This window comes from Pseudomassariella vexata, assembly GCF_002105095.1.
Source record: "Pseudomassariella vexata strain CBS 129021 chromosome Unknown BCR38scaffold_15, whole genome shotgun sequence".
Lineage (NCBI taxonomy): Eukaryota > Fungi > Ascomycota > Sordariomycetes > Amphisphaeriales > Pseudomassariaceae > Pseudomassariella > Pseudomassariella vexata.
In genome coordinates this window covers 276,309-299,831 of record NW_024467970.1, presented here as the reverse complement: position 1 = coordinate 299,831, position 23,523 = coordinate 276,309, and the positions used below count along the sequence as shown (strand labels likewise).

Here is a 23,523-nt window from a genome sequence, read left to right as displayed (position 1 = left end):
AATAGATCTTCACGCCTCTCGACGGAGAAAAGAGCTTCCTTACTGCGGACAAGCCGACAGATCGGGCCGGGCGGAACAGGCTTCTGCCTGGGTTCTCCAAGAGTAATTTGGTGGCCCATTTACCTGCTTTGGTGGAAGAGGCGGGTATCTTTATTAAGGATATCAAGCGCCGTGTAGGCATGAATGGGTGTTGGGGAGAAGTTTTCACCCTTCATAATCGGACGGTTAATCTCACACTGGACGTAATTGGGAGGATTGCTCTGTAAGACAAAACGACATGCCACGCTTTAGTCACTGCTATTATGGGTTTGTGCTCACTGCGAAGGCAGAGGTGCACGTTTCGACGAACAACTTCACAGCCCCAGCAAGTTTCAAGACGCACTCAGGAGGCAAGTCAGTTACTTAGGTCTGGATTCAAATCCTGAGACTCAACCCCTCCTACCAAAGAGATTACCGGGAAAACACTAAAGCCATGCATGACCTCCTCCGTCCCGCGATCCAGTCCCGAATAGACCTTGGTGTTCTTCAAACCCAACCAACCGATCCAACCACAACAATCAACAACTGCACGACTGTTGTCGACTTATTTCTAAAGGACTCCAAAAAGCCCAAGAACCCCGAAAAGCTGACACAACAGGCAGATCAAGTCTCTATTCTGGATGAAACAATGCTGTCCGACGTCCAGATCCTCATATTCACCGGCCACGGAACCACCGCCACAGCACTGTGCTTCATCTTCCACGAGTTCTTCAAGCACCCATTCGCCCTCGAATAACTCCACACTGAACAAGACCAAGTCTTTGATCCAGATCCAACCCAATCGTCCCAAGTCCTCCTCCAGTACCCGCAGGAACTAAACGACCTCCGGTATACCCTGGCCCTCATCAAAGAATCCCTGGGACTGCGCGCCGTCAGGGAAGTTGGGAGTTCCAATTCACTACCTCTAACGACGGTTCAAGTATGCGGTTACCAACAGACGGGTTTAACGTCTCGATCGGGACGGTAGGGGTACAGTGTCGAAGCGACCTACGGCGCCGAGCGGACGAGTTCCTGACTGGCAGGTTCCTGGTGGAGAAGGGCGTGAGCTGTACCCACAAAAGAAGAACAGTTGGAGCCATTTGAGATGGGGGTGGGGCGGGGGAGGGGGGGTTGAATTGTATTGGGCAGGAGTTGGTGGTCATGGAGATGGAGGTGGAGTTTCCGTGGGGGCAGTGGGATCGGTTGTGGTGAGTGATTTCCTTCAGGCGTGATAAAATTGAGGATATGGCTAACTGAAATAGGGGAGTTGAGGAGTCCGACCATGTGGTGCATGGGGAAAGGGGGTATCTGAGTGGATTTGGGACTGGGGCGGTTAAACACAGGTTGCCTACTCGCGTTCGGGCTCGCAGTCAGCTGAATCAAGCTGGGGTTGATTTGAAGTGTGAGCTATGAGTAGAAGGGCGGACTCCAGTCATTCACACATGAATAGCCTGCAGGTCATGGCTTCTTTCGGGTAAGGATTCGCAAAACTACACGATAGGTGCCATTAACAGGTGCGCATGTTATGACATCCGCCATGTAAGTTCAATCACGAGAGCCGGCGTATGGCGCTTATCAAATCGTCAGAGTTCATTATTGAACCGTTTGATCATTTAATACTTAATTTCTGCAAGGATACCTTCATGTATTTTATGTCCGTCAGCCTGACATCCTCCACAGATATCCTATTGCACCTTTCTACCCACCCAAATGTAACTCAGCGCTGTGTATTACTCAGCCGTTTAGTCCCCTATTTATCCCCTAATCCACTTCCTCCAACCTCAACTCTTCCTTCAAAACCCCCACCACCCCCCTCAGCAATACATTCTCCTCCCACATCGTCGCCCCATCATCCGACGGCGTCTGCCCAAACTGGTTCTTAACCCTAGGTCCCTACTCAGTCGTTCATTCCTCTCCATCAAACATGCCACTACCTCCAGAAATCCCCCATTTACCGCCGCTAGCAGCGGCAATTCGATATCAACGGCCTCCGCCAGCCCCTGCGCGCGATTCAGTTCACTTTCGGCGCAGGTGGCGTAGAGGGAGCGCTTGATGGATGGGTGAGGTTGGCCTAATTAGTATTTGAACCTGGTGCAGCACTGAGGCAGAGATTGAGGCCGATGTGGCCGTGGGTGCTGAGGTACGATTTGAAGTCAATGATAGTGCCACAGAGGTGGGAACTGATGGTGGGCCCAACTCGGATGCGGTAGATGGCGGCAGGTCAATGCCGAACTGGAGGGCCGCTAGGATCCGGTTATGTGCTTCTCCTCTGCCATTTCTATTGGGTGGAATTGCAGATGAGACTAACCCCTGGCGACCAGCTGCGTCGCTAGGTTGTGGGAACGTCTACCTAGTTGCGGAGGATGTTCTGCTGTCGCATTTAGAACCACCTTTAGTGACTAGTCAGCCCAGGCAATTATGCCCGGCCCGGAGTTAGACCAAGTGTCCAGCGGCTCTGAATTGGGCTACGTGACTAGTCACATCCATATCCATCTGCACAAGATCGTAGACATGCCAATAGTATTTGCTTTCTTCGAAGCTGGTATCATTCTACAGTACTCAATGTCCTTTCCTGATTTCCCGTAAAGAGGCAGTTTAAACAGTACGCCACCCCATGCAACTTGACCAAAGGGCAGCATTCGGGCTGTGTTTTGATCTTATATTTTGCTGTATGTCCAGTTCATGAAAACCCGCCTGTAGCAACCGCAGGCGGTGGCCAGTGGGTGAGCGTCTCTATCAAGGCCGTAGGATAGATTACGCTTATGATGAGTAATGGTGGATGATGACGAGGATGCCGATGCTCTGGATATTTCGGGTTGAATGCGGCGACATGCAGCAACAACACACTGCTGTTCTCAATGAGAGACCGCTTTCCACTACAGCATGGTAGGTCTGCAGGTCTAGGCCAAGGGACAGACAGGAGAGCATAGTCGACCTGGACTCTGGCTTCAGGTCATCGGACTTCGTGTCAAGTTGATGAAGTCCTCACCACTGGATTTTCAACCAGGCTGGTGTCATGACTGTGTGCTCGACTACCAATCAACCACCTCGAGCACGAACCGTCTAAATTTTTTTAAAGGTGGCGCTCTTCCCTGGCTTCTCACCATGCATTCTCCTCCCAGGCTTCGGTCCTTCGGCCGAAAGAGAAGCGTACGGGTTGAACACCTTGCCCCTTCCTCCCTCACCACCACCATTAATAGACTCGCGCTTAGCGTTCAGAACTGTCTTTGCCTTGCTGTAGTCGAAAGGCTGCTCATCCTCATCATCATTATCGGCGCCATCTCCAGAAGTTACTGCTGCCTCAGCTGTTGTTTGTTCGTCCTTCTCAGCCTGTTTCTTGGCCTTCTTCCGCGCCTTACGTTCTGCCTTCACAGCTTTAGCTGCCTTCTTACGCGCCTTTCGATTGTCCTCGCTAGAATCGATCGCAATTTCTTCTTCTGAAAGAGCAGCTGATTGTGGCTCAGATGCTTTGGTTTCTTCAACAGACTCGTCACCAGACTCATCTTCGGGAGCTTTGCGCTTTCGGCCAGCTTTCAAGGTGAACTCGCGATCCTCTTCCAAATGGTCACGTGTCACGTCCATCTTTGACGGGGTGGCGTCTTCTGCGACATCCTCTGCAGCAGGGATCCCCTCAGAGACTGACGCATTCTTCATGAACGAAGCGTAGGGAAGCGCAAACTGCAAAACCTTGGAATCTCGGTCGGGGACTGGCGGGCTCTCCCATCGGCTACTTATGGGCACTTCGCCCCACAGCTGCGACCTCCCGGCAATTAGCTCCTTGGTATCAACCACATCGCTTGCTTTTCCACCTTTCAGTTGAGGAAACACTTGTTGAGCAACTGCTCCAATGCCCACGGTATTATTGCGGAAGAATTCGGTAACACTTGGCCCGTTTGCACCATCCATCTTCGCTTTCTCGACAAGCTTGAAAAGCTCATCGACAGATCGTTTGGCCGTACTAGACGTTTTTGCGTCGAGAACGCTATGTAAAGCCTTGGCATCCGGCGGCAAGCGTCTGGCAATGTCAAAGACCGTGCTGTTACTCATGATGAAGAGTGGGCTCTCATCATCACGACGAGCAACTTCGTCTCGCCATTGGTGTACGGCACGGAACACGGTGAACTGTTCGCGTGACAGTGTTCCCGCAGATTGCTTAAGAAGCATATTGAACCACCCGAAACTACCTTGTCCTCCTGCGGCATCGTACACGGATCTCTCATGCCGGCGCAGGGACGTCTCTTTCGAGCGTTCGAGAACGTGACTGATGAGGTCTGCTTCAGGGTTGTTGCGATCAGAGCGCTGAACCAGCTCGTTACGGATCATATCGTAGATGTATAGAAGGTAGTGAGTATCCGACCGCGCATAGTAGAACATTTCCTCTGGAATCGGACTGAAAAGGTTAGTCATGTTTGCAGGTAACGGAGCTAATTTAGTATTATCCATACCGTATGCGCCAGTCAGCAAGCTGGTACTTTTTGTCGGCATCAAAGTCAACAAAGCGCTTCAACAGGTACGCGAGACTTCTCCCCGCGTATCCCAGAGACACACAAGCTTCATACGTATCAAAAAGCCCCACGATGTACAAACCGCAGTCCCTTTGTAGCCAAATGATATCCATGTACGCACCATGCAACACCTGGATATGTCAGTACGCCCCATCAGAGAACATCTCGACATTGACCGACCTTGATAATGCTGGGGTCGGCAAACACCTCGTTTAGCACTTCAAGCTTGTGACGCCAAGGCTGGAGTGTGTCCACTATCCAGTCCTTGTCGCGGGTACTGATCTGCATGAGTGAAAGAAGGCCGGTATATGTCCTAAAGTCATGGTGCTCGGTATCAATGGCGATCTCTTTAACCTTCTTGAGCTCGGTAAGCATGGCAAGTACCCCTTCGAAGGTGTCGACGAATGTGGCAGTTGTCGTTTCCATTGGTGGGTATTTTACTGGTTCACTGATCTCGTACACCTGCTTTGGAAATTGTAGTTGGACAATCTCTGTTTCGTAGGGATGCTTATATCTAAAGAGTCCGTTAGCACTCCATGTGGTAGTCAGGAACTTGGAATTCTTCAACTGAGTTCGCTTTTAGCGGAGGGTGGGACTCTATTTATACTCTGGCCAGACGACGGCGTCAAGCTATGGGATAAGTGGTGAATGGGGAAGTAAACAGCGTAGGCTTACTGTACGCCATTCTCTTCATCACTGGAAGAGCCTAGGCTTTGCTCCAAGGGCACCACGGCATGAGATTTCTTGGTGAGGATGGGCTTCCACGGCGATGTGCTGAGATTATTCGGCTTCACTTCGAAGGCGTTTTGCGGCTTCAGCACATTGGCGTGGCGCATAGATTTGTCGAGGGCGCTGAAGGTCTTCGGCTTCTTAGGTTGGGTCCCCTAGGAATCGCGTCAGTGTTACAGTCTAGGAGCCAAATGAAACTCCTCCGTTCGTGTGGCCTCGCACCAATTCTTCTGTCGGCGCCGCCTTTTTCTTGACCAAGCCTGTGTACTCATCCAAACAGGTATCGGCTTTTTCGAGCAACGCGTCGATCACGTCTACCACGCGAGACCAATGGATATCCACATCGTCGGCGTCTTCTATCACAGGCGCATTTAGGTCTGTTCCCTTTGATGCTGACTTGAGTAACGATGTCGAGAGTGCCAGGAGGCGTTCCGAGGTGTCGTCCAGTTCTTCGTTGACGGCGGGGTTGCTACTGCGGTGGAAGGTTAGATCTTCTCCTGCGATTTGGTTGCTGGTTCGTGTTGTGGCTACAAGAGCGGCTTGGACCTTCTCTTGTAAGGACTTGAAGTCCTGAGAGAAATCCATGGTGGCCGTTGGTACTCCCCAGGATGTTTGGAGGTCCAAGGGTTGGATTGGGAATTGATGCTATCCCACAGCCGCACCCAGTTGCAACGAGTTTGGACTCGAACAAAACTTCAGAAATAATCTAGGTCGGCCCAAATAAGCACCGATGCTTTTGCAGGGTACTTGTGGTAGCGCAGTTGGTAGCCCCAGCTGCGATGTACCTGCCCAGGCCAGTCCCTGCATGGCCCTAAGATAACGATAAGAACCAAAGGTCTCTTGCCTCAAATCTTTGGGAACTCTTGTAGCAACATCGGGACCATCAAGATTCTGCTTCGAATAAGACCGTCAGCCCCCGTTGCCACAATGTCAGCATCACTTGCACAAGAATGCAATGAGGTGAAGGAGTAGGCATATCCAAATTATCTAGGAAAGTACGGATCTAACACTATTCAGACGGTACGATACTTGCTTCCTTAAGTGGTACAGCGAGAGTAAGTCTTCAATTACTCAGCTGATAGAGTTACTTACTCGTATACAGAATACCTTCGAGGAAATGGCAAGACGGACGACAATGAGTGTGCTGGGTTATTCAAGGACTATCAAAAGTGCTTGAAGGTATGAGACTAGACCAAAACTTAGGCATATACTGATTGCTCCACTCAGGTGGCTCTTAAGGACCGCGGAATAGACAAGTTGCTCGAGGAGGCACGGGAGGATACCAAGGAAAATGATGCTATTCACATGCAACGGAAATAAGCTACTCTGCCCAGGCCGTGCCGGATATCCGGGCGCTCCAATGAGACCACAATCTGGGGATGGACGATCATCACAAGTGAGAGCTCTTTCGGAACACGGCTGAGATCGAGTAAAATACGAAAGGGCATGGATTTGGCGTTCAGGATTCTCGTATTTAGATCTCTTCTCCAAGCATACCCCAGCTCAAGCTGAAGAGCCGCCTTCTTCTCTTATTAAACATGACCCCATCTGTCTTTCTTGGCGAAGAGGTGAAAAGTGTTGATGAGACTCACACCTGACTCTTTTGTTGTTGCTCCAGACATTTGAGCTTCAAAGAGCTCACTTTTCAATGCAGAAAGCCGTCCAAGTTTGGCTTTCCCAGGTTCCTGTGGCTTCCCCCACTCCAGGGACCATAGATGGGTCTAGGCCTTGAAAGTCCGATGGAAGTGGATCGGAGCATCGGCGACAGTTGGAAAGGGTGGCATTTTAGCTGGCGGGAACCGACTCTATGGTGTGATGCGCAACATTTCTTCAGCTCAATTTGGGATACCTAACAGCAGCACCCAATTTGGAGGACGTAACGCTATGCGACGGCAAGGGGCAGGGAACGCAAACAACCATTCATCAATTTGACACTCGTTCGACGCCGACGACGCCCAAGACGCCGCCACCACCACCCTCCGAAGCAATTGTATCCCGCCACGAGTAGCCAAAGCTCCTCCAGCTTGAGATTCCAACTGCCCCTTGTGCGACAACTTCGATATCAACTGCGGCGTCCCGAATTTTAAGCTCCCAAGATCGCATCAATCGCCTGCCACTCGACGTTCTGCTCCTTCTTTCAACACGTACATTTCTTGGAACACCTCCATCACTCGTTCACCTAGACAAAGAGACGGCGAAGGACACCAGTTCGGAGGCTGGGAATGCGATAACGATCTATGCACCCCTTCTCGATTGTCACCCTCGCTATATTTGTAGCTGGCTACGGTACTGCTCGATGGGACCTTGTTACTCGCCTCTACGAGCTTGCTGTTTTTGCGTGGGATAAGGGAGTCATTGTAGGTGCCAAAAGAAAAGGCCCCAAATGCTTCAACTTCAGAGACTAACCTGACGATATCGGCAGCTGCGCGGTGTCCAGGGAGTCAGCCTACTAACACTGCTCTTCCTCGTCATCTTCCTGCCTGTGCAACGCTTGGCTCAGTCTGAGTCCAGTTTGGTACGACAAGACCGAAAATCCCCGCCCTGAGACATGCCTAAAGAACATGCTTAGACAAGATGTGCACGAACGAGGTCATAACCCGCTGACACCACCTCTATGCAGCACCCAAGGTCCCCTGCCTCGGGAATCTCTGCCCGAGAACAGCTCCGGCGCAGAGGCTCCTTCTAGGCCGAGTCAGCGTTCTGACATGCCAGAGCATGCTGGGCTGATGCGAGTATTCTGGCCGACGGACATCGCGAGATCTGATCTACCCGGTGTCATTGTCGGTTGGAGAAATTCAGATCTCGACGTGGTCGTAGTCGCAATCCTGCATCATGTCGATGTCAGTAATTGTATTCCCTCCTGGCAATCGCCCGTCGCTGACAAACAAAATCTAGCCCAGAAGTGTCGAAAATGCCTTGAAGACGGGCGTTCTATTGAGAGGCGCGCCGCACTCCGTGCCACGCATATTCGAACTCTGCGGTCAATCGTCTATGCACGTACTTGGCGTTACGAACGCCGCGCCCGATGCCACGGTCGAACCAGAACCCTCCTGGGTTCGAGCTACCACAGCACCCGCACTGCGAGCCCCCCGGATCGCCTGCTCAAAGGCGTCGAGTGTCCAGACTATCCTTTTCGACAGGCCCATCCCACACCGCATGCAATACATATCGCTCGACCCGATTGCGCTCGCGCTTGCCAATAAGGAGGACTCGTCTTTAATGTCCATATCTGACAGCTCCGAGGCGGATGATGAGAAACAGGAGCGAGAAGCAAAGCAAAAGAGACGCCAGCTGGTGGCAAAGCTGCGGCAGCACGGCGTTGTCAAGCCTGCGCCGTCTATGAAAGACAAGGCTTTGGCGCGAATCGTCAATCAGATCAATTGGGCGTGGGAGCTGGAGCATCTGCTCCAGAAGAACGTTTCCCTCATTGGTACACGGCCCAAACGGACCTTGAGTGTGTCCGAACGCGTGGTTGAGCATGCAACGACTATGCGAGATTATGTCATGCATTGGGTCTGGGATATGATTATTCTCTATCTCTTTCCCGTTATTAGGAGGGCATTCATACTCGCTCTCGTTGGACATCGAGTCGCAGCCGAGCTTTTGCTCATGGTTCTCGAATGGAGACTCCGACCCAGTTCTCCAGCTCTTAAGGATGTATCTGCTACAGCCCAGCAGGTGGAAATACGACTCCAACAGTTTTGTTACTGGCCCATGCAGTATGTCAAACTCCGCTTACGTAAGAACGATTGGGAGAGCGTCACGACGAGCCATCCCGACTATATTCGCTTCTACAATAGCTTATGGCTTGTAGCGAACGACGTCATAATCGGTATAGCTCTGGGCTCCTACATCATCGACAATGCGGGTTGGGTAGCTGAGCAGATCAGCTTGTTACTGAGGCAATACACTGTTGAGGCCCTCCACAGCAGCATCGAGTGGCTCATGGGCTGGCCCGCCGGCTTGAAGCTCAACAAGGAGCTCGCCCTCTTCCTTGGTGACCTCTTTCTGTGGGTCATCGAGTACTGGGCTAGTTGTATCAGTACTTTGCATCCACTGTTGCCTCACATTATATGGTTCATCGGGTTTTCCAGCTTCGCAGGTGCCAGCATGCCCATCGCACTGTTGTCCGACCTCCTGTCAATCCTCACCCTGCACATCTACTCGTTCTACCTTGCCTCGGCTCGAATTTTCCACTGGCAGCTGACCATACTACTGTCACTCTTCCAGCTCTTTCGAGGCAAGAAGTACAATGTTCTACGCAACCGTGTTGACTCTTGCGACTACGACTTGGACCAGCTGCTCGTCGGTACCATCCTTTTCACACTTCTCTTCTTCCTGCTGCCTACCGTTGTTGTATTCTACCTCAACTTCGCAATTGCACGCATGTCCATCATATCCCTTAAAGCGGTATTCGATACTTTGCTTTCTTGTCTAAATCATTTTCCACTGTTCGCCTTGATGCTTAGGGTAAAGGACCCCCGGCGTCTTCCTGGTAAGTCGATCCAGCATTTCACATTCTACAATCTTCAAGTTGATGCTTATTCCTGTGGGACAGGCGGCATTCGTTTTGAACTTCGTGATACCCAAGATAGACTGGCGCTTGATTATCCTTCTTCCCTGCCCTCTCCGGCTCAACCGCCGACATCTGTCATTTACCTAAAGGTTAGATATCACCTCCCTTAAATTCCTGTCCTGCAACTAATGGTAGTGCTACAGCCCATCCCTTTGACCTTCACAGCCATGTTTCATCAATATTTCCAGATGGGCAACCGCATCCGCAAACACTATCTCAGCCCCCGAGTGCTCTTCTGCCTCATGACGGGTCGATTCGTGCCACCAATTCATCGGAAGAATCTGTACTCGCTACAATACAGCATGCTACCAGCCACACGGTCGGGCATCTTCGAGATGTGGGAAGCGCTCAATTCCCTGCCGGTGAAAAAGCGGCCGGTATATGTGTACCCGTACTCATTCCATAATTTGAACTTGCCGAATGGAAACAGCAGGCGGGCCAATGGGCGGAGGGGCGGCGGGGTTTACTGAGTCTCTCAAGGAAAGGGAGCAGAGAGCTGAGAGGGCGGGTACGGCAAGAATGGGATGATAATGACACAACGGCCTCGGCAGGAAATTATAAGGAAGGATATAAACAGCCGCGTGAGCAAATGGTGCGGTGGAAGGGGGTCTGTGGATGGGCTGACAACGGGAAGAGAAGGGAGTAAGGATATTTTCGACGATGACCGATATATTTTGTGTATATAATGACCGGAATTGCTGTTACGCAAGCCCTCGAACATTTTGATGATATTCTTCACTTTGATTGCTGGCAGTGCGGAGGACGAGTATTCAACTGCATATATTCAGCTTGGCGAGACCATTTCCGACTTTGCCTATGGGCGAAGTGTCCATCGATCTGATTGATATATGCACAAAACAAATTTTTCATGCATATTCCATGCTCATGCCGTCCCTGGTAGGTTATAATGTCCTCGCCGGAGCGCGAGCGCATAGACCGACTTAAGAGATGGAAAAATGAAAATAGATACCGAAGTACTTAAGTAGCTTTAGATGTCAACCCTCAATGTTGTATCAAGATCAAATGGGGTAATGATGCCTTTGTTAGTACTGAAAGAAGTAGACATGCTCTGGCAAGAAGGAAACATAGTCTATTCTACCTTCTCCATCTTCTCCAAACTGGGATCAGGATCTGGCGCTGGAGATTCCTCGCCTCCAGTGATGCTCTTCAGCGCGTCTAAGTCGGCCCATCCAATACTAACCAAGGTGCGAACCAACAGGTTACTCTGGTTCAGGCCACTAAAAATTCAGAAAGAATTAGCAGATATTGCGACTTCACGAACATGGGCTTGAGGTGAAGATGTCTACTACCAACCTTTCCCGGATCCGATTCCCTGTCCACCTATTAACAGCAGCATTAAGGCAGAAGGTCGCAAGAGCGATGTAAATCCACCCCGGCAACCCCGTCTCCGCCATTCCTAACACAAGACAACAAAAGATCTGGGTCGCGTAAATATGCCGGTGCAAGTCAAACAATTTCAGCCTCCTTATGACTGGTCCCGCAGCCCTCGCCCAGAAAAACACACTATTCAACTTCACAGACGCCCGATGCAAATCCGCATCGTCACGTGCGTAACCAGCCGTGCTAAGAATAATCCGCAGAATGGCCACACTTTGGAAACTGGAACGCACGGAAATCGGGCCCCCCACCCTGACCAGCGACAAGAATTGCAGCGAGGAGACCGAGAGCGAAAGGCTCAAATACAGGTCGAGGAGATTGGGTTGCACGGGGCCATCGAGGGCGTAGATGTGGTAGCGGAGGACGTCGAGGATGGTGGTGAGGACGTGGATGCTCAAGGGGACGAGGTGGTTCTTGTAAACTTCAGGCCAGTGGGGGACGGCTTTGCGGGTGTCAAGGCAGAAGACGGCGGTGTAACGGAGGATTTGCCAGGCTAGGTCGATTTGGGCCCAGTTGAAGGATTGAAAGCTATAGTTTGGTAGTTCGTAGCCTCGGAGTTGGGTAAGGTTATTGTCGATGTATTGCTTTGCGTGAAGCAACTGGGAAAAGTAGCCCCGTTCTAACATGGTGGGAAATGGCTCAGGGAATTGTCTACTGACGGAACAAACATGCTAATGTGGCGGGGGAACTTCTTACTTCTTATAAGACTGGCGTTACCTGTCAGCAAATGCTTACATGCACGTTCAGATATATCCGACGCATGCCACCGTGGAGAACTCGAACTGTGCCACTATCCAAATATCAATGTAAATGAGACGAAAAAACGATCAGCCAACGAAACCGTTCTGCTTCTTGTAGCCAGAGGGATGTCCTACATTAGTCTTGGACAGTGCGTAAAGGGCACAGTCCACTAATACGTGAGCTGCCTGCTTAAGTATGAGTATTTTGTGACTTTCTGCTGACAAAGATATATTGTATTGATAACAGCACTCAAAGTATCAATCGGATGGGAATCACAAGATATAGAGGCTAGTATTACTGAGCGTTTTGAAGAATTCTGAAATTCTCAAATAGCTAATTACGAATCATTGCGATTAAGGGGGTCGTTTCTACCAAACCATGCTCTTTTCTTAACCTGCCAGATGCGAACGATGCAATCCACGGATTAGTTGAGGATATGTGAAATTCCGATCACTTCAGTTAAGCTAGCTGATAGCTCTGAGTTTATGTGCATGGTCCATACAAGGTTTATCCCCCACGTTTCGGCACATAAGGGGCCTCAGGCGGATTATTATACCATAGATATACATATAGAATATAATTTGCTCAAGCAAGCAGAAGATAGTGATCACAGCCGGGCTAATGAATTTCGTATTATATAAGGGGTTAGGGATAACCACGTAGTAATAAACGAGGCCTACCGTAGATAAATTCAGCTTAAATATGTATAGACTCGTATTTAGAATACTATCATCGAATGTATGAGTGCTATAAGCTAATATATATCCCCCATTATAGTGTATGCCGGCAAATACTGGAAGGGAGAGTCGTCATGGCGGGCCGGCCTTAGCTGGCAAGCAAGCTGTGACGAGCAGATTTCGCTTCCGATCCTGTAGGACTCCGGATCCGCCCTAGCCAAAGAGGAGATCTCGGACGCTCCTACCGAACTTAACAGTATACACACCCGTATTATTAGCCTATAATCTATCGCTCTTTGCACTACCTGACTATTATCCTTGAGATGTGTGGTATCCCCGTTACAATATTAACTATCGCTAATCTCACCGGCGTAGGACACTTGCATAAAGTCCTAGCTACTAAGTGAGAAGAAGCGAAGCCTCAAAGCGCCGTAGAGTACTACCGGACCCTAATAAGGAAGTTATTAATATGCTAGCGATTCGAGTAGAGAAGGCACGTATATAAGCCGCCGGCAATGCACCCCTGTGGGAACACTCGGATTCTAAGGACTCGGAATTGACCGAATTAGACTGTAAAGGTGTTATCGAATTAAATGATTACATGGTAGCGCGCTGTACTTAATCTATTAGAAATCGGGTAATTGTGTGGTTAGTAAACATAGAGTGACGTTGTGTTGAAGCAGTGGGCCGTTGAGTGGGGTAGCCGCAGACGGGCTGGAAAACTTATTACGAAGTCTAGTAGCAATCCACTGTGACGCGTTGATTTGCTCCTCTCGACGTTTCTATATACATAGCCTTAACCATCTCCAGCGCTATAATCAACACCACCGACAACATGATAAAGCATCTCTCAGAAAACGTCGAACTCCTAATCTTAGGCGCAGGCTGGACCTCCACATTCCTCATCCCGCTCCTAGAAAAAGAAGGCATCCCCCATGCTGCCACCACAACCACCGGCCGCGATAACACAATTCCCTTCCGTTATGACCCGGACTCAGAGGACGAGATGCCCTTCAAACGCCTCCCGTCCGCATCAACAGTTCTCATCACCTTCCCCCTCAAAGGCAAAGGCCCTTCCTCCCACTTAACCAGCCTCTATTCCAAAACCCATCCCTCACCGGAGAAAAAGCCCAACTTCATCCAGCTCGGCGCAACCAGCATTTGGAAAGCCCCTACCTGGCAAGATGAATCTTCACCGTATGATGAATCCAGCCCTCGTGCCATCGCGGAGGATGAGTTCATGCAAGTCGCCTCGGGCGCCGTGTTGGACCTAGCTGGTCTGTATGGTGGCGCGCGGCAGCCCCGAAATTGGGTTGATCGGGTTGTGAGGTCGAAGGAGGAGCTCAGGGCAAAGGGCGCCGTGCATCTGATCCATGGGCAGGATGTGGCGCGGGCGGTGTTGGCGCTGCATCGAGATTTTACGCCGGGGAAGAGGTGGTTGTTGTGTGATTTGCATGTGTATGATTGGTGGGACCTGGTGCAGGATTGGGCGGTTACTACTTTGCGGACTGCGGAAGAGGGAGCTGCCAATATTGAGGAAGCGGAGTTGGTGAAGCAGAGGAAGCTGTTGGGGTGGGTAGGGGAGTTGATGGTGGAGGAGGGGGTGAGGGCTTTACCGAGGGACACGCCGTTGCTGGGAAGAGTGTTAGACGGGAGGGCATTTTGGAACAATATGGGGATTTGGCCTGTTCAGGGGCGGGTACGCTGAAGGGATAGTATTGTTAACCACCATGAACAATTTGGCGGAACTAACCCGAATGTATGCAGTACGGTCACATATTCAACCGACTGTGAGATGTGTCAAGTCACTTATATATACATCCATACGCCTGAGTTACATATTATTCGTAATCACTAAACCCCTACGCCACCCTCACACCATACCCAATCCAAACGCGATATTTGTTCATCCAAACTCATCATTCCATGCACTCATCTTCATCTCGTCTCGTCTCGTTCATCGATATTAAATGCCGTAGCTCGAAAAGGCTGACTTCCCATTGCCGCCTGCAACACTTCCAGTAACACCCTTAACGGTTCCCCCCACCGTGTTACCAACTTGGCCGACCGTAGATCCGAGAGCCTCAGTCGTCTGGCCCACAGCGTTGCCGAGACCCTGTGTGGTTTGGTTGAGTCCGTTGCCCAGACCTTGTGTCGTGGCTCCGACGGCACCGGTCAACCCGCCGAGCAGACCGCCTTGGCCTTTAGCTTTGTCGCCGCCCGTCAGGATGTTGTCGACGCCACCGAGTAGACCGCCAAGGAGACCGCCGTTGTCGGACATTTTGATAGTTGGGAGTTGATTTTTGTGGTTATGGGATGAAGTTGTGGGGTTGTTTGGATTGGATGTACAAGCTGGAGCAGACTTGCAGCTGTAATACTTGTAGATTAATGTGAAGTGCAGATCTAGATGGTCTATGTTCCAACAGTGCAACAGTGAGGGTCTTATATCTTCAACGACCGAAGTGGACGTCAGTCAGGCACGTCTTGTGACGTCAAAACTGTCTGGAATGCAGCCGAGGAACATGATATCATATGAACTAGGCGTCTGTTAGCACCCGAAGAACGGAAGAACAGTGGGGGCTGTGAATATGAACCGAGATGGTGTGAGCGAAAAGAATGTGGCGCAAAAAACTTGATTTTTGTCTACGCTCTTGGGCTGACGTCCAATCAGACGGGCGAGGTCGATATTTGGGGCAAGGGAGGCTCTTACACGGGATGGGTGGAGATAGTTGATTTGCTGATCCGGTGATCCCCCAGACATGTTCTAGAATCTTGAGATCAGCTGGGCTCTGTCAATGGACGTCGTAGTCCCACTATCGCGTCAAAGGGATGAAGGTTAAGGAGGGGAACCCGATGGTTTACTGCATATGTTACGATTTGTTCAATCAATCTGAAAATCTCACCTTCACCGATAGTATGAGTGAGCAAGACTGGGATGATGTCAGCTCCTCTCGGACAGGTGGATAAAAGCCAGGGTGGCTGGTCCGGGAATACTATCGATAGACTCCGACTAATTCAAGCAGAGTTCATGAGCGGCAGCGTTCATACCACACTGTTACGGCGACTAGTCTCTGAAGTACTGTATGTGCATATCATGGAGCACCCTGCTCGTCGAGGACTTCAACAGATCGCGTTGCGAACTCAGATCTTGGATCCTCCGATAGGAGTCATGGGTTCGTTCACTAGCCATGCGGGTGCGTGGCAGGCGCCGTAAAATCATCAGACCCTGCATGTTGAAACACATTAGGTCCGACGGCCGTGAGCCTACCATTGCTCTAATACATACTCGAGGCTCTACGTCGCCCACTCTCATGACGTAAGTAGGAGAACTCGTGCATTCGACTCGTTTTTGAAGCTGCACGTCTTCAACCAGTCAAACGTACGGTAGTGTCTAAACTATGCGTATCGCGACGGTGTCATTTACCAAAACCGCTTCCAATCAGCTTCTCTCTGAGACGCGTCATCATGCATGTCAAGTGAAGAGATTCGGCCGATATCATGCACTGTAAATTAGCAATGTACTCCCACGAAGGTAGGACTACGGCTATCGGGAGCACTCATTAGATTCCCTCGGTAATCTGAGTGAACCAAGGAAAAGTCATGATCGAAATCAGCACGTAGTATGGTTGCAGACCAATCAGCTGAGCTAAGAATCCACCCACGACTTGCTACCTACTTTGAGGACGAACACTATGCGAAGCTTTTCATGCAGCGGCTTGGCATGCTGACGGATCAAATCTTCCAGTTTTAATGTTGGAAAAACCCCCATAGTCACTCCCCTCATTTCTATCTTCCTGGCTCGTTGTTCTCTAGTGTCGTGGTCAATAGCCTACCTACCCCGTTTGTTTTAGGAAGCCCGAAGTCCGGCACATCGAGGTGCTGGCAGCTCTCAACGAGCTTAGTTGCCAAGTGAGAACTCCCTCCAACCTTTTTCTTCCATTGCTCAGTATTTACTCAACTTCGCTGTCTTCTGAGAATACTATCATGGCCCTGATGCGGCAAGAAGACATAGGCAAACGCAATATCAAGACCCATTTGGGTTCTCGAAACATCAGGTTCACAGTTGCTGTGTGCATATTTCAAGGCTTGCTGAGATTGCTAAGCTTGCCATAATCCATCATTTCATTAATATTCATCCGCCTCGTCCTCTGTCAGCCCTGTTTGTCTGATTCTCATCTCTTCCCACCGTATTAAACTCATTAGATAGTGGAGATGAGCAAGAGTTTCCTAATAAATTGTACAGTTGTTGATATTTTTCTGAAACAGCTCAGATTGCTGCACAAACAACGGCAGGTACGACTGCGTTGAGAAACTCTCATCAATGTAATAAGACGCATCGGTCTCTGAATAGCCGTCGCCCAGATACTCCAGAACTTCAGACTGGATACTATAACAAAATGTCAGCTACGGAGGCCATAGAAACCATGAAAATGGAGCGGGATGTCATACTAATCGATAAAGATGAAGTCCACCACGTCGGGGGTACTTCCATTGCTCGGAAACCACCCATCGCCTGAAAGAAGTGCGGGTAGGAGTACGAAGGAATTTCAGAGTGCACCGTGTCGTCACCATCGGTACCAAAGGCATCGGTGGTGATATAGCCCTGGGTGAGCTCTACGGTCTGCCGACGTGAGTGGCCGGCATGGGGGTCGCGGGCCTTCATCTCGGACATGGGAGCCAGGAAGGGGTCAATGCAGCTATCCTGAGCAGGGAGAGGCATGGGATTTAGGTTGTCCCTTTTCCAGACTGAACCATACTGGTTCAAGCTATTGGTTGCCATGGTTAACCTTAGTAGCTTCGGGGTAGGAAAGGTAGCACTTACTAGTCCAGAGCGCCACTGGCTAGAGAGTACGGCACATCGGGGATGTACATGAAGATGTCGACAAAAGGTGAAACGATGAAGCTGTCGTCGTGGGTGAAGGGCCCCTTGTGCAGGTCGAAACGAATACTACCCGTGTTGACGAGGGTAAGTCTTGATTTGTCCGCTCGGGTCGAATTGACCACGACACTGCTCAAGGCCTCAGTCAAAAGAGAGTAGATGCTGCCAGAGCTGTTAAACTCAGCGCACGACATGCACCAGTATTGAGGAGCACATCTGTACAAGTCAGTAAGGTTGAGCTGTGCGCGGAAGGACTTGAGTTCGGATGTTGTGTCCAAACCGGCCTGAGTGTCGAAGGTCCGGTTTGTCTGGGAACCAATAGCATGATACTCAAAGGTCAACCTGTTCCAGTCGAGGTATCGGCGCGAGTAATTCCACGGAGCCAGAGACGTATTGGTCGCCTTGCGGCTAGGGGCTGGCACTCCCTCTGGTGCGGAAACACCCGTATAGCCGCTCGAGTTCTTGCTAAATCCCGACATGGACAACCAGCCGAGAGTTTCACAGTAACGTCCTGATTCCAAAGCTGTGCTGGCTTCGTCATACACGACGAAATCACGGATATGACTGTGACCGCCAAAGATCTGAATAGGGGTGCTGGGATGCACGTTTCGGATTGCGTCGTGAACAAATTGAAACGTCCCGGTGCCGTCCTGTGGAAGCGCCGTATTGTGCCCGATCAGGAGAAAAAGATCTACGGGGTCAGACGTGTTGATGGCGTCTACAAACCATGTTTCGTTGACCATGGTCTCGGCCGGAGTAACCCGAGTGACATTCGCGTTGCCTTTTCTCTGTTAAATTTGCGCTCCAAATACGGTTAGGGGAACTTACCAGTGAAGTCGAAGAGAATTCCGAAGGCTAGAATCCTGAGACCGTTCTCCGTGGTGAAGTGCCTGTACTGGTTGCCCAAGTACTCGTACTCGCTGGTGTTCGGGTTCAGTATCTGCACGTTAGAAGTAAGGTACTTCTCGCCCCAGAACTTGGAGAATTCGTTGTAGTCTTGGTAGGCAACGTCGGCGAGGTAAAGTTCATGGTTACCTGATAACTGTAATCAGAAGCTGCATAGTGAAAAGTAGCAGAAGTAGACCAAGCATACCAATAGTCAAGAGGTCGTAGTCGAGCTTCTCAAAGACAATGTTGGACACTTCGCCATCCGGATCAGTGGAGTCGCTCAAACCTGCGCCGTCGTGAAGGTCACCTAAGCCGCACCTGTTAACAAGGCATTCTGCCGGAAAACACAGATTCGACCGTACCGGTGTCAACCAACAGAAGGTCGACTCCCAATTCTCTCGCCTTGGCCTTCATCTGAGCGGCGAAACTGACAAAGTCTCCCCAGTCGGCACCATAGTTGGTTTCCTTCAAGTGCCCCTCGAGCCAACCATGAGTATCTGTCTGATAGCTTGTCAGCTAGAGCTTGGGACAAGAAGCCGGAGAGCCTACAGTGTGCAAGAAGTTCAACTGGCCCCATTCCAATGCCCTTGTCGGTCCATAGGTCGCATTATGGGCATCAGATTGCATGCGCTTGACTTGGCGGACATGTTCGACGCGATTGATGGGACCAAAACAGCTGTCGCAAGCGGAACAGCTCGTCGCCAGCGTGGCAACACCAGCAAGCACCGTCTGGAATCTCATATTGGCTGTTCTGCAGTGAAATCCGAGCCAGTGAGCAGCTGAAGAAACAAGTCAGCGGAGGCGGGCAGAGCCGTCCTTAAAAGGTTGTCCTGATATGCTAATCAAGCGTCTCCGAGTGAAATACGTAATCACTGGCGCAGACCTAGATTGTGGGGTCTGATTGAAAGTAGCTCATGTTAATATTGACGGAGCTATCGTGCGGATCGAACGGCTTAAGCATCCAATATTGGCTGCACCATATCAAATTCTAGCTATGGGAGAAAGTGAAAAAAAAAAGAGCAGTCAATATTTTCTCAATTTGAGCCTCAACTATAATCGTTTTCCTTGGCATCCAGACGTCAAGCATGCAGCCAAGCTTAAGCACAATAAACTCCCGAGATCTACCACTTGCCAGATGTGGGAGAATGCCCTGAGCGCCGATAGCTCCGAAGGTCAACGAGTCAGGGGCTGCCGAGAAGATAACATCTCAGCCGATGAAAATGCTCTTGTGCTCAAATGTTACTAAATGAGGCAGGTGTATATAGTCAGCAAGAAAACTTGAAATTCTTGTGCTGGCGATCCATCGTCGGTGTTGTGCCCTGCATGATATGCATCCGCCTCGGTTTTTGCCTAACAACTTACATAGATAACGGTGTCGTATGTAAACCCGACACAGGCGAGCTCCATGCATAAGCATCGCAATCACGATAATGGATAGGTCGTCTCCACAGTAATTAGTGTCAGATCCCGAGTATTGGGGCTGTATTGATTCTACTACGGTGCTGCCCACTCGGCCCCCCCGGGATCCCTAAATACAATAGTTTCTGCCTGGGTGCCTTGCACCCCTCTATGCCTGAGGCCATACTTTCCCACCCTTAGATTCTTTGTTTTTGAGCCTAGCCTCACAAGAACTACGAGATACTCCTAAGCTGAAGAAGGGGGCGTGACACCTGGTACGCCCACTCGAAGCGTGCGTTAAATGCATTACACTTAGTCGCCTGTATCATGTTGATCGCTTTGGCAGTCATAGAGCGATCACGAGTTGAATTTGTTCGCCGAAGTAAATGTGCACCTAGGAGTTGGGAACTCGCCCCATCTTAACGGCTAATCATATAATTGAAAGATATCAACGCATTTGACCAATCTTTCGCCCAGCTGGCCTGAGGAGTCGAGAACGGGGGCTTGGTTGTGTCCCCGGTTTGCACACGTTGAATGATGAGTTTTCGATACATAGACAGATAGGAGCATGTAGAAGAAATTGGATCCGTACCTGTTCAATAGAGAACAGTTGACGTGGTTCACGGGTGAGGGGATAGAGCCGTTGAAGATTTGTGCTGAAGTGGGGGTTCGATTCTTTGGGATAGATGGACAATTCATTACGGTGCGGGGTCGATGCAGAAGAGCGAAAAGATGCGGAGTGTTGTTTGTGCTACGTATACCCCGGCCCGCTTGGTGAGTCCGGAGCAGTTGGCGTTGAAGAAGCAGGTGTTTGGGAAGTATGGGCTGACAACGCATTGGCCGCATGATAATATTGTGTGCAGGCCGATCGAAGTATACTTTGAGGATGGCACAAAAGGTTGGATAGGGATCAGACTTTATAACTTCCTAAGATGACGGATAGGTTGCTCATGCTTGCTGGCGCGAAGCCATATTAAGTGGATGGATGAGGTTACAAGTTGTGGGAGTTCATATATGTCGCGACAGTGTATCTCCAAGAATATACGATTCTAGAATGGAGCAACACTAGATTATTGCCTTGGATCGAGTTTGTACTGAACATGCATACGCTGATCAGTTCCAGAGCCACTTTGATAAACTGTGAACTGATGTGCAGCCGCTACTAGAAGCCCTTACTCGTTATTTGTGAGGTGCTGTAGGTGCTGTGTACTCTTCGTAGGATGCGACCTGGCTGATCTGGTGACCAGCTGGATGAAGCAACCGGTCTGTCCGTAAACTGAAGGTTTTCATTGAATTATCTTAGACGACTCGCCCTACACCTCCCTAGGCATACAGATTGTTAGCGAATGAAATACCCCATTTTAAGTGACTGACCAACGCATGCAAATAGTGTGAGAGTTCAAGGACTGTTTTACTTGAACATGGGCATAATTACCCTTCATAGGACGGAAAAGGAGTGGAAGACCAAGTACTGTGGAGGTTGTAATATGCTAACAATCTGCATGCCTGGAGAGGTGTACCCATATAGCACCATGTAGCACAAGTAAGCCTCAACAGAAAGCTGCCGTAAGGGAGCACCTAGCCAAGCCGAACAGTTGTTTCGATTGTCCAGACAGGTGTTGAGTAATTTTTATCGTCTGAAATTTCACCAAAATGTCGGGTTACGCAATATGTTCTCCAAAGCGCCATCGTGCCAGCCGGCATCAATGTTTGAGCAAGGATGAGGCCGAAAATTCGGGGCCAGGACCCCCAAGTTTATTTAGTTGAGTGCCCCAGTTCATAATCGTGATCTACTCGTGGACGCATTTAGACACATCTAGTGACTACCTAGTAAGTAAGTCCCTGTCAGCATGGCAAACTCCTTCCCAACTAGACTAGTTATTTGTGTTGATGGCACATTGTGTGACCCGGATGGTCCACACGTTCAGAGGGACAAGAACATCACCAATATGTTCCGCCTATTTGCAAGTGTAAGGAAAGGAGAGTGTGTAGACAGCTCTGGCAAAAGGTATGCAGTTGCCTAGACTCATACATTCGGCACACCTTCATGCTCTCTTGTTACGAGCTTTTCCACTTATTGAAGCCAGAGCTAATCAAAATTGTGTGGGCCAGGTTCTTTCAAGAGAAGTGTTGGACCTTCAAGGCTACTCCGTCAAGACTGCCAAGTCAAAAGGAGAAAAGTAAAGCCGCAAACCGTACGAAGTATGGGTCAATATGACCTCTACCCATTGAACCACATAAGTCCTGGCTGTGGGGCAGGCATCAGCCATTTCTGACTATATAAGGCCCTTATGGCCGCCCTTTACTTCTCTCTGGACTCTCCAGAGATCATGACACTTTCAATACAAGACCATTTGCCCACAATCCAATAAGGAGCAATACTTCAAGGGCATTGCCTCGGAGGAGCGCATGCTCAAAACCAAGCGGTTTCACGCAGGTGCATTTGGACACAGGGCTCTCACGCAGATCAAAGAGGTCTATCGAGAGTGCTGCCGCCTTGATGGACCCGAAGAAGAAGTCTGGCTTTATGGCTTCAGCCGTGGCGCATTCGTTATCAGAGCCGTTGCTGATATACTCCATTACATAACCACCCTTACATCAGCCCATCTTTCATCTTTCAATAACGATTACAACGTAGCCTTCAATGCGTATAAGAGGCTACAGAGACAGGACAACTTCGGAGAGGACCAGGTAAGAACCTGATAACTTGTTGGCTTCCCCCGTGTTTAATTGTAGCTCACGTTTTTGCCACAAGATCTACAATATGTTTGCTGCCAACACAAGAGCTGCACCCACGATTCAATTTGTTGGGGCACTTGACACGGTCAAGGCGGTCGATGATGACTGTTTTTTACGACTTATCTTTCAACCATTCTATTCGACATATGAGACATGCACTGGCGCTCAACGAGCACAGGAAAGCGATGCGGCCAGAGTACATCTATCCGAATTTCCACAACAGGACAAGATGTTTGGTTAAATGTTGAAGAGGAGCAGGCGCCATGGAGTTGCACTACTGAGAATGGCATAGCCATGAAAATGCACGACATTAGACGCGTTCACAAATATCCTGGACATCATGGTACCCGGTACGCTGTCCAGCTATATAAGATGCGAGCTACGCTGTGGCCAAAGGAGAATCGTAAGTCATTCGACGACGCAGGGAATTTGAATGGATATTGCACTTTTGGTAAGGACTCCTATGCTTCCAGCTTTCAAGCTTTATTCCATCCGTCGACGAGTAATGCTAAAAATATTCTGGTAGCACCTCAAGGGGTAATCTTGCACCCTTCGGTTGACTTTGTGTTTGACGAGCACCTCAATGTTTATCTCGACGTGGCACATTTTCCATTGCGCACTTTACTGGAGCAGTGGAGATAGAAGATCCTTGGGACGAATAAAGGTCTGCCAAATCTCGGATTCTGGAACGACAGAGAACACTTTGATATTCAAGATCCCGGAGCAACTCGTATCTTGGTCTGTGGAAATACGGGCGTCGGAAATTCTTTGATCAACAAGATCTTTGGTGTCTACAGAAAACCAGCTGACTCAGGTTTCTGATCGAAACGCTGGGGTTCACAATGTCAACGACGAAATCAGATGGCCGAACGGCCGGACTTGGTCGTGCATAACTCTAGAGGCTTCGAAGCCGGCGGCGTCGAAGAGTTCGAGGCTATCGAGAGTTTCTTACATGACAAGTCGGCCGAAACCGAG

General features: G+C 49.9%; 9 protein-coding genes across 9 annotated transcripts; 5 read left to right on the top strand and 4 right to left on the bottom strand.

The window, feature by feature from the left end:
* Nucleotides 1-472: 472 nt before the first annotated feature.
* On the top strand, nt 473-925 carry BCR38DRAFT_477616 (uncharacterized protein; the record flags this gene model as incomplete). Its single annotated transcript, XM_040863079.1, has 1 exon — nt 473-925. One exon carries the CDS (start codon nt 473-475, stop codon nt 773-775), a length of 303 nt encoding a protein of 100 aa, XP_040711589.1. The 3' UTR covers nt 776-925.
* A 2,156-nt stretch (nt 926-3,081) lies between these two features.
* On the bottom strand, nt 3,082-5,837 carry BCR38DRAFT_460644 (ribonuclease H-like domain-containing protein; the record flags this gene model as incomplete). The annotated part of the gene is made up of 5 exons (XM_040862436.1): nt 3,082-4,408; nt 4,464-4,654; nt 4,704-5,037; nt 5,199-5,407; nt 5,475-5,837. 5 exons carry the CDS (start codon nt 5,835-5,837, stop codon nt 3,082-3,084), a joined length of 2,424 nt encoding a protein of 807 aa, XP_040711588.1.
* Nucleotides 5,838-6,132: 295 nt separating this feature from the next.
* On the top strand, nt 6,133-6,777 carry BCR38DRAFT_446545 (mitochondrial distribution/morphology family 35/apoptosis). Its single transcript, XM_040861096.1, has 4 exons — nt 6,133-6,220; nt 6,270-6,307; nt 6,355-6,431; nt 6,480-6,777. Exons 1-4 carry the CDS (start codon nt 6,180-6,182, stop codon nt 6,570-6,572), a joined length of 249 nt encoding a protein of 82 aa, XP_040711587.1. The 5' UTR covers nt 6,133-6,179; the 3' UTR covers nt 6,573-6,777.
* Nucleotides 6,778-7,489: 712 nt separating this feature from the next.
* On the top strand, nt 7,490-10,298 carry BCR38DRAFT_352578 (Gpi1-domain-containing protein; the record flags this gene model as incomplete). The annotated part of the gene is made up of 6 exons (XM_040856716.1): nt 7,490-7,609; nt 7,675-7,767; nt 7,928-8,092; nt 8,148-9,747; nt 9,811-9,917; nt 9,972-10,298. The coding sequence occupies 6 exons, from the start codon at nt 7,490-7,492 to the stop codon at nt 10,296-10,298; spliced, it is 2,412 nt and encodes an 803-aa protein (XP_040711586.1).
* Nucleotides 10,299-10,918: 620 nt separating this feature from the next.
* On the bottom strand, nt 10,919-11,852 carry BCR38DRAFT_489128 (uncharacterized protein; the record flags this gene model as incomplete). Its single annotated transcript, XM_040864366.1, has 2 exons — nt 10,919-11,066; nt 11,143-11,852. The coding sequence occupies 2 exons, from the start codon at nt 11,850-11,852 to the stop codon at nt 10,919-10,921; spliced, it is 858 nt and encodes a 285-aa protein (XP_040711585.1).
* Nucleotides 11,853-13,479: 1,627 nt separating this feature from the next.
* Nucleotides 13,480-14,352, top strand: BCR38DRAFT_352276 (uncharacterized protein; the record flags this gene model as incomplete). Its single annotated transcript, XM_040856695.1, has 1 exon — nt 13,480-14,352. One exon carries the CDS (start codon nt 13,480-13,482, stop codon nt 14,350-14,352), a length of 873 nt encoding a protein of 290 aa, XP_040711584.1.
* A 258-nt stretch (nt 14,353-14,610) lies between these two features.
* BCR38DRAFT_413090 (uncharacterized protein) lies at nt 14,611-14,925 on the bottom strand (the record flags this gene model as incomplete). The annotated part of the gene is made up of 1 exon (XM_040858791.1): nt 14,611-14,925. The coding sequence occupies one exon, from the start codon at nt 14,923-14,925 to the stop codon at nt 14,611-14,613; it is 315 nt and encodes a 104-aa protein (XP_040711583.1).
* A 1,946-nt stretch (nt 14,926-16,871) lies between these two features.
* BCR38DRAFT_460640 (phospho protein phosphatase) lies at nt 16,872-19,152 on the bottom strand (the record flags this gene model as incomplete). Its single annotated transcript, XM_040862435.1, has 7 exons — nt 16,872-17,031; nt 17,117-17,410; nt 17,467-18,304; nt 18,352-18,558; nt 18,617-18,718; nt 18,774-18,912; nt 18,961-19,152. The coding sequence occupies 7 exons, from the start codon at nt 19,150-19,152 to the stop codon at nt 16,872-16,874; spliced, it is 1,932 nt and encodes a 643-aa protein (XP_040711582.1).
* A 3,066-nt stretch (nt 19,153-22,218) lies between these two features.
* Nucleotides 22,219-23,190, top strand: BCR38DRAFT_413088 (uncharacterized protein; the record flags this gene model as incomplete). The annotated part of the gene is made up of 4 exons (XM_040858790.1): nt 22,219-22,500; nt 22,565-22,784; nt 22,841-22,951; nt 23,075-23,190. The coding sequence occupies 4 exons, from the start codon at nt 22,219-22,221 to the stop codon at nt 23,188-23,190; spliced, it is 729 nt and encodes a 242-aa protein (XP_040711581.1).
* Between the last annotated feature and the right edge of the window lie 333 nt (nt 23,191-23,523).

Bases quoted from the DNA above. Each gene is read 5' to 3' on its own strand.
- BCR38DRAFT_446545 (XM_040861096.1), top strand. From the start codon at position 6,180: ATGTCAGCATCACTTGCACAAGAATGCAATGAGGTGAAGGA. The intron at 6,308-6,354 runs GTAAGTCTTCAA...ACTCGTATACAG, and splicing joins CCTTAAGTGGTACAGCGAGA to AATACCTTCGAGGAAATGGC. The intron at 6,432-6,479 runs GTATGAGACTAG...TGCTCCACTCAG, and splicing joins ACTATCAAAAGTGCTTGAAG to GTGGCTCTTAAGGACCGCGG.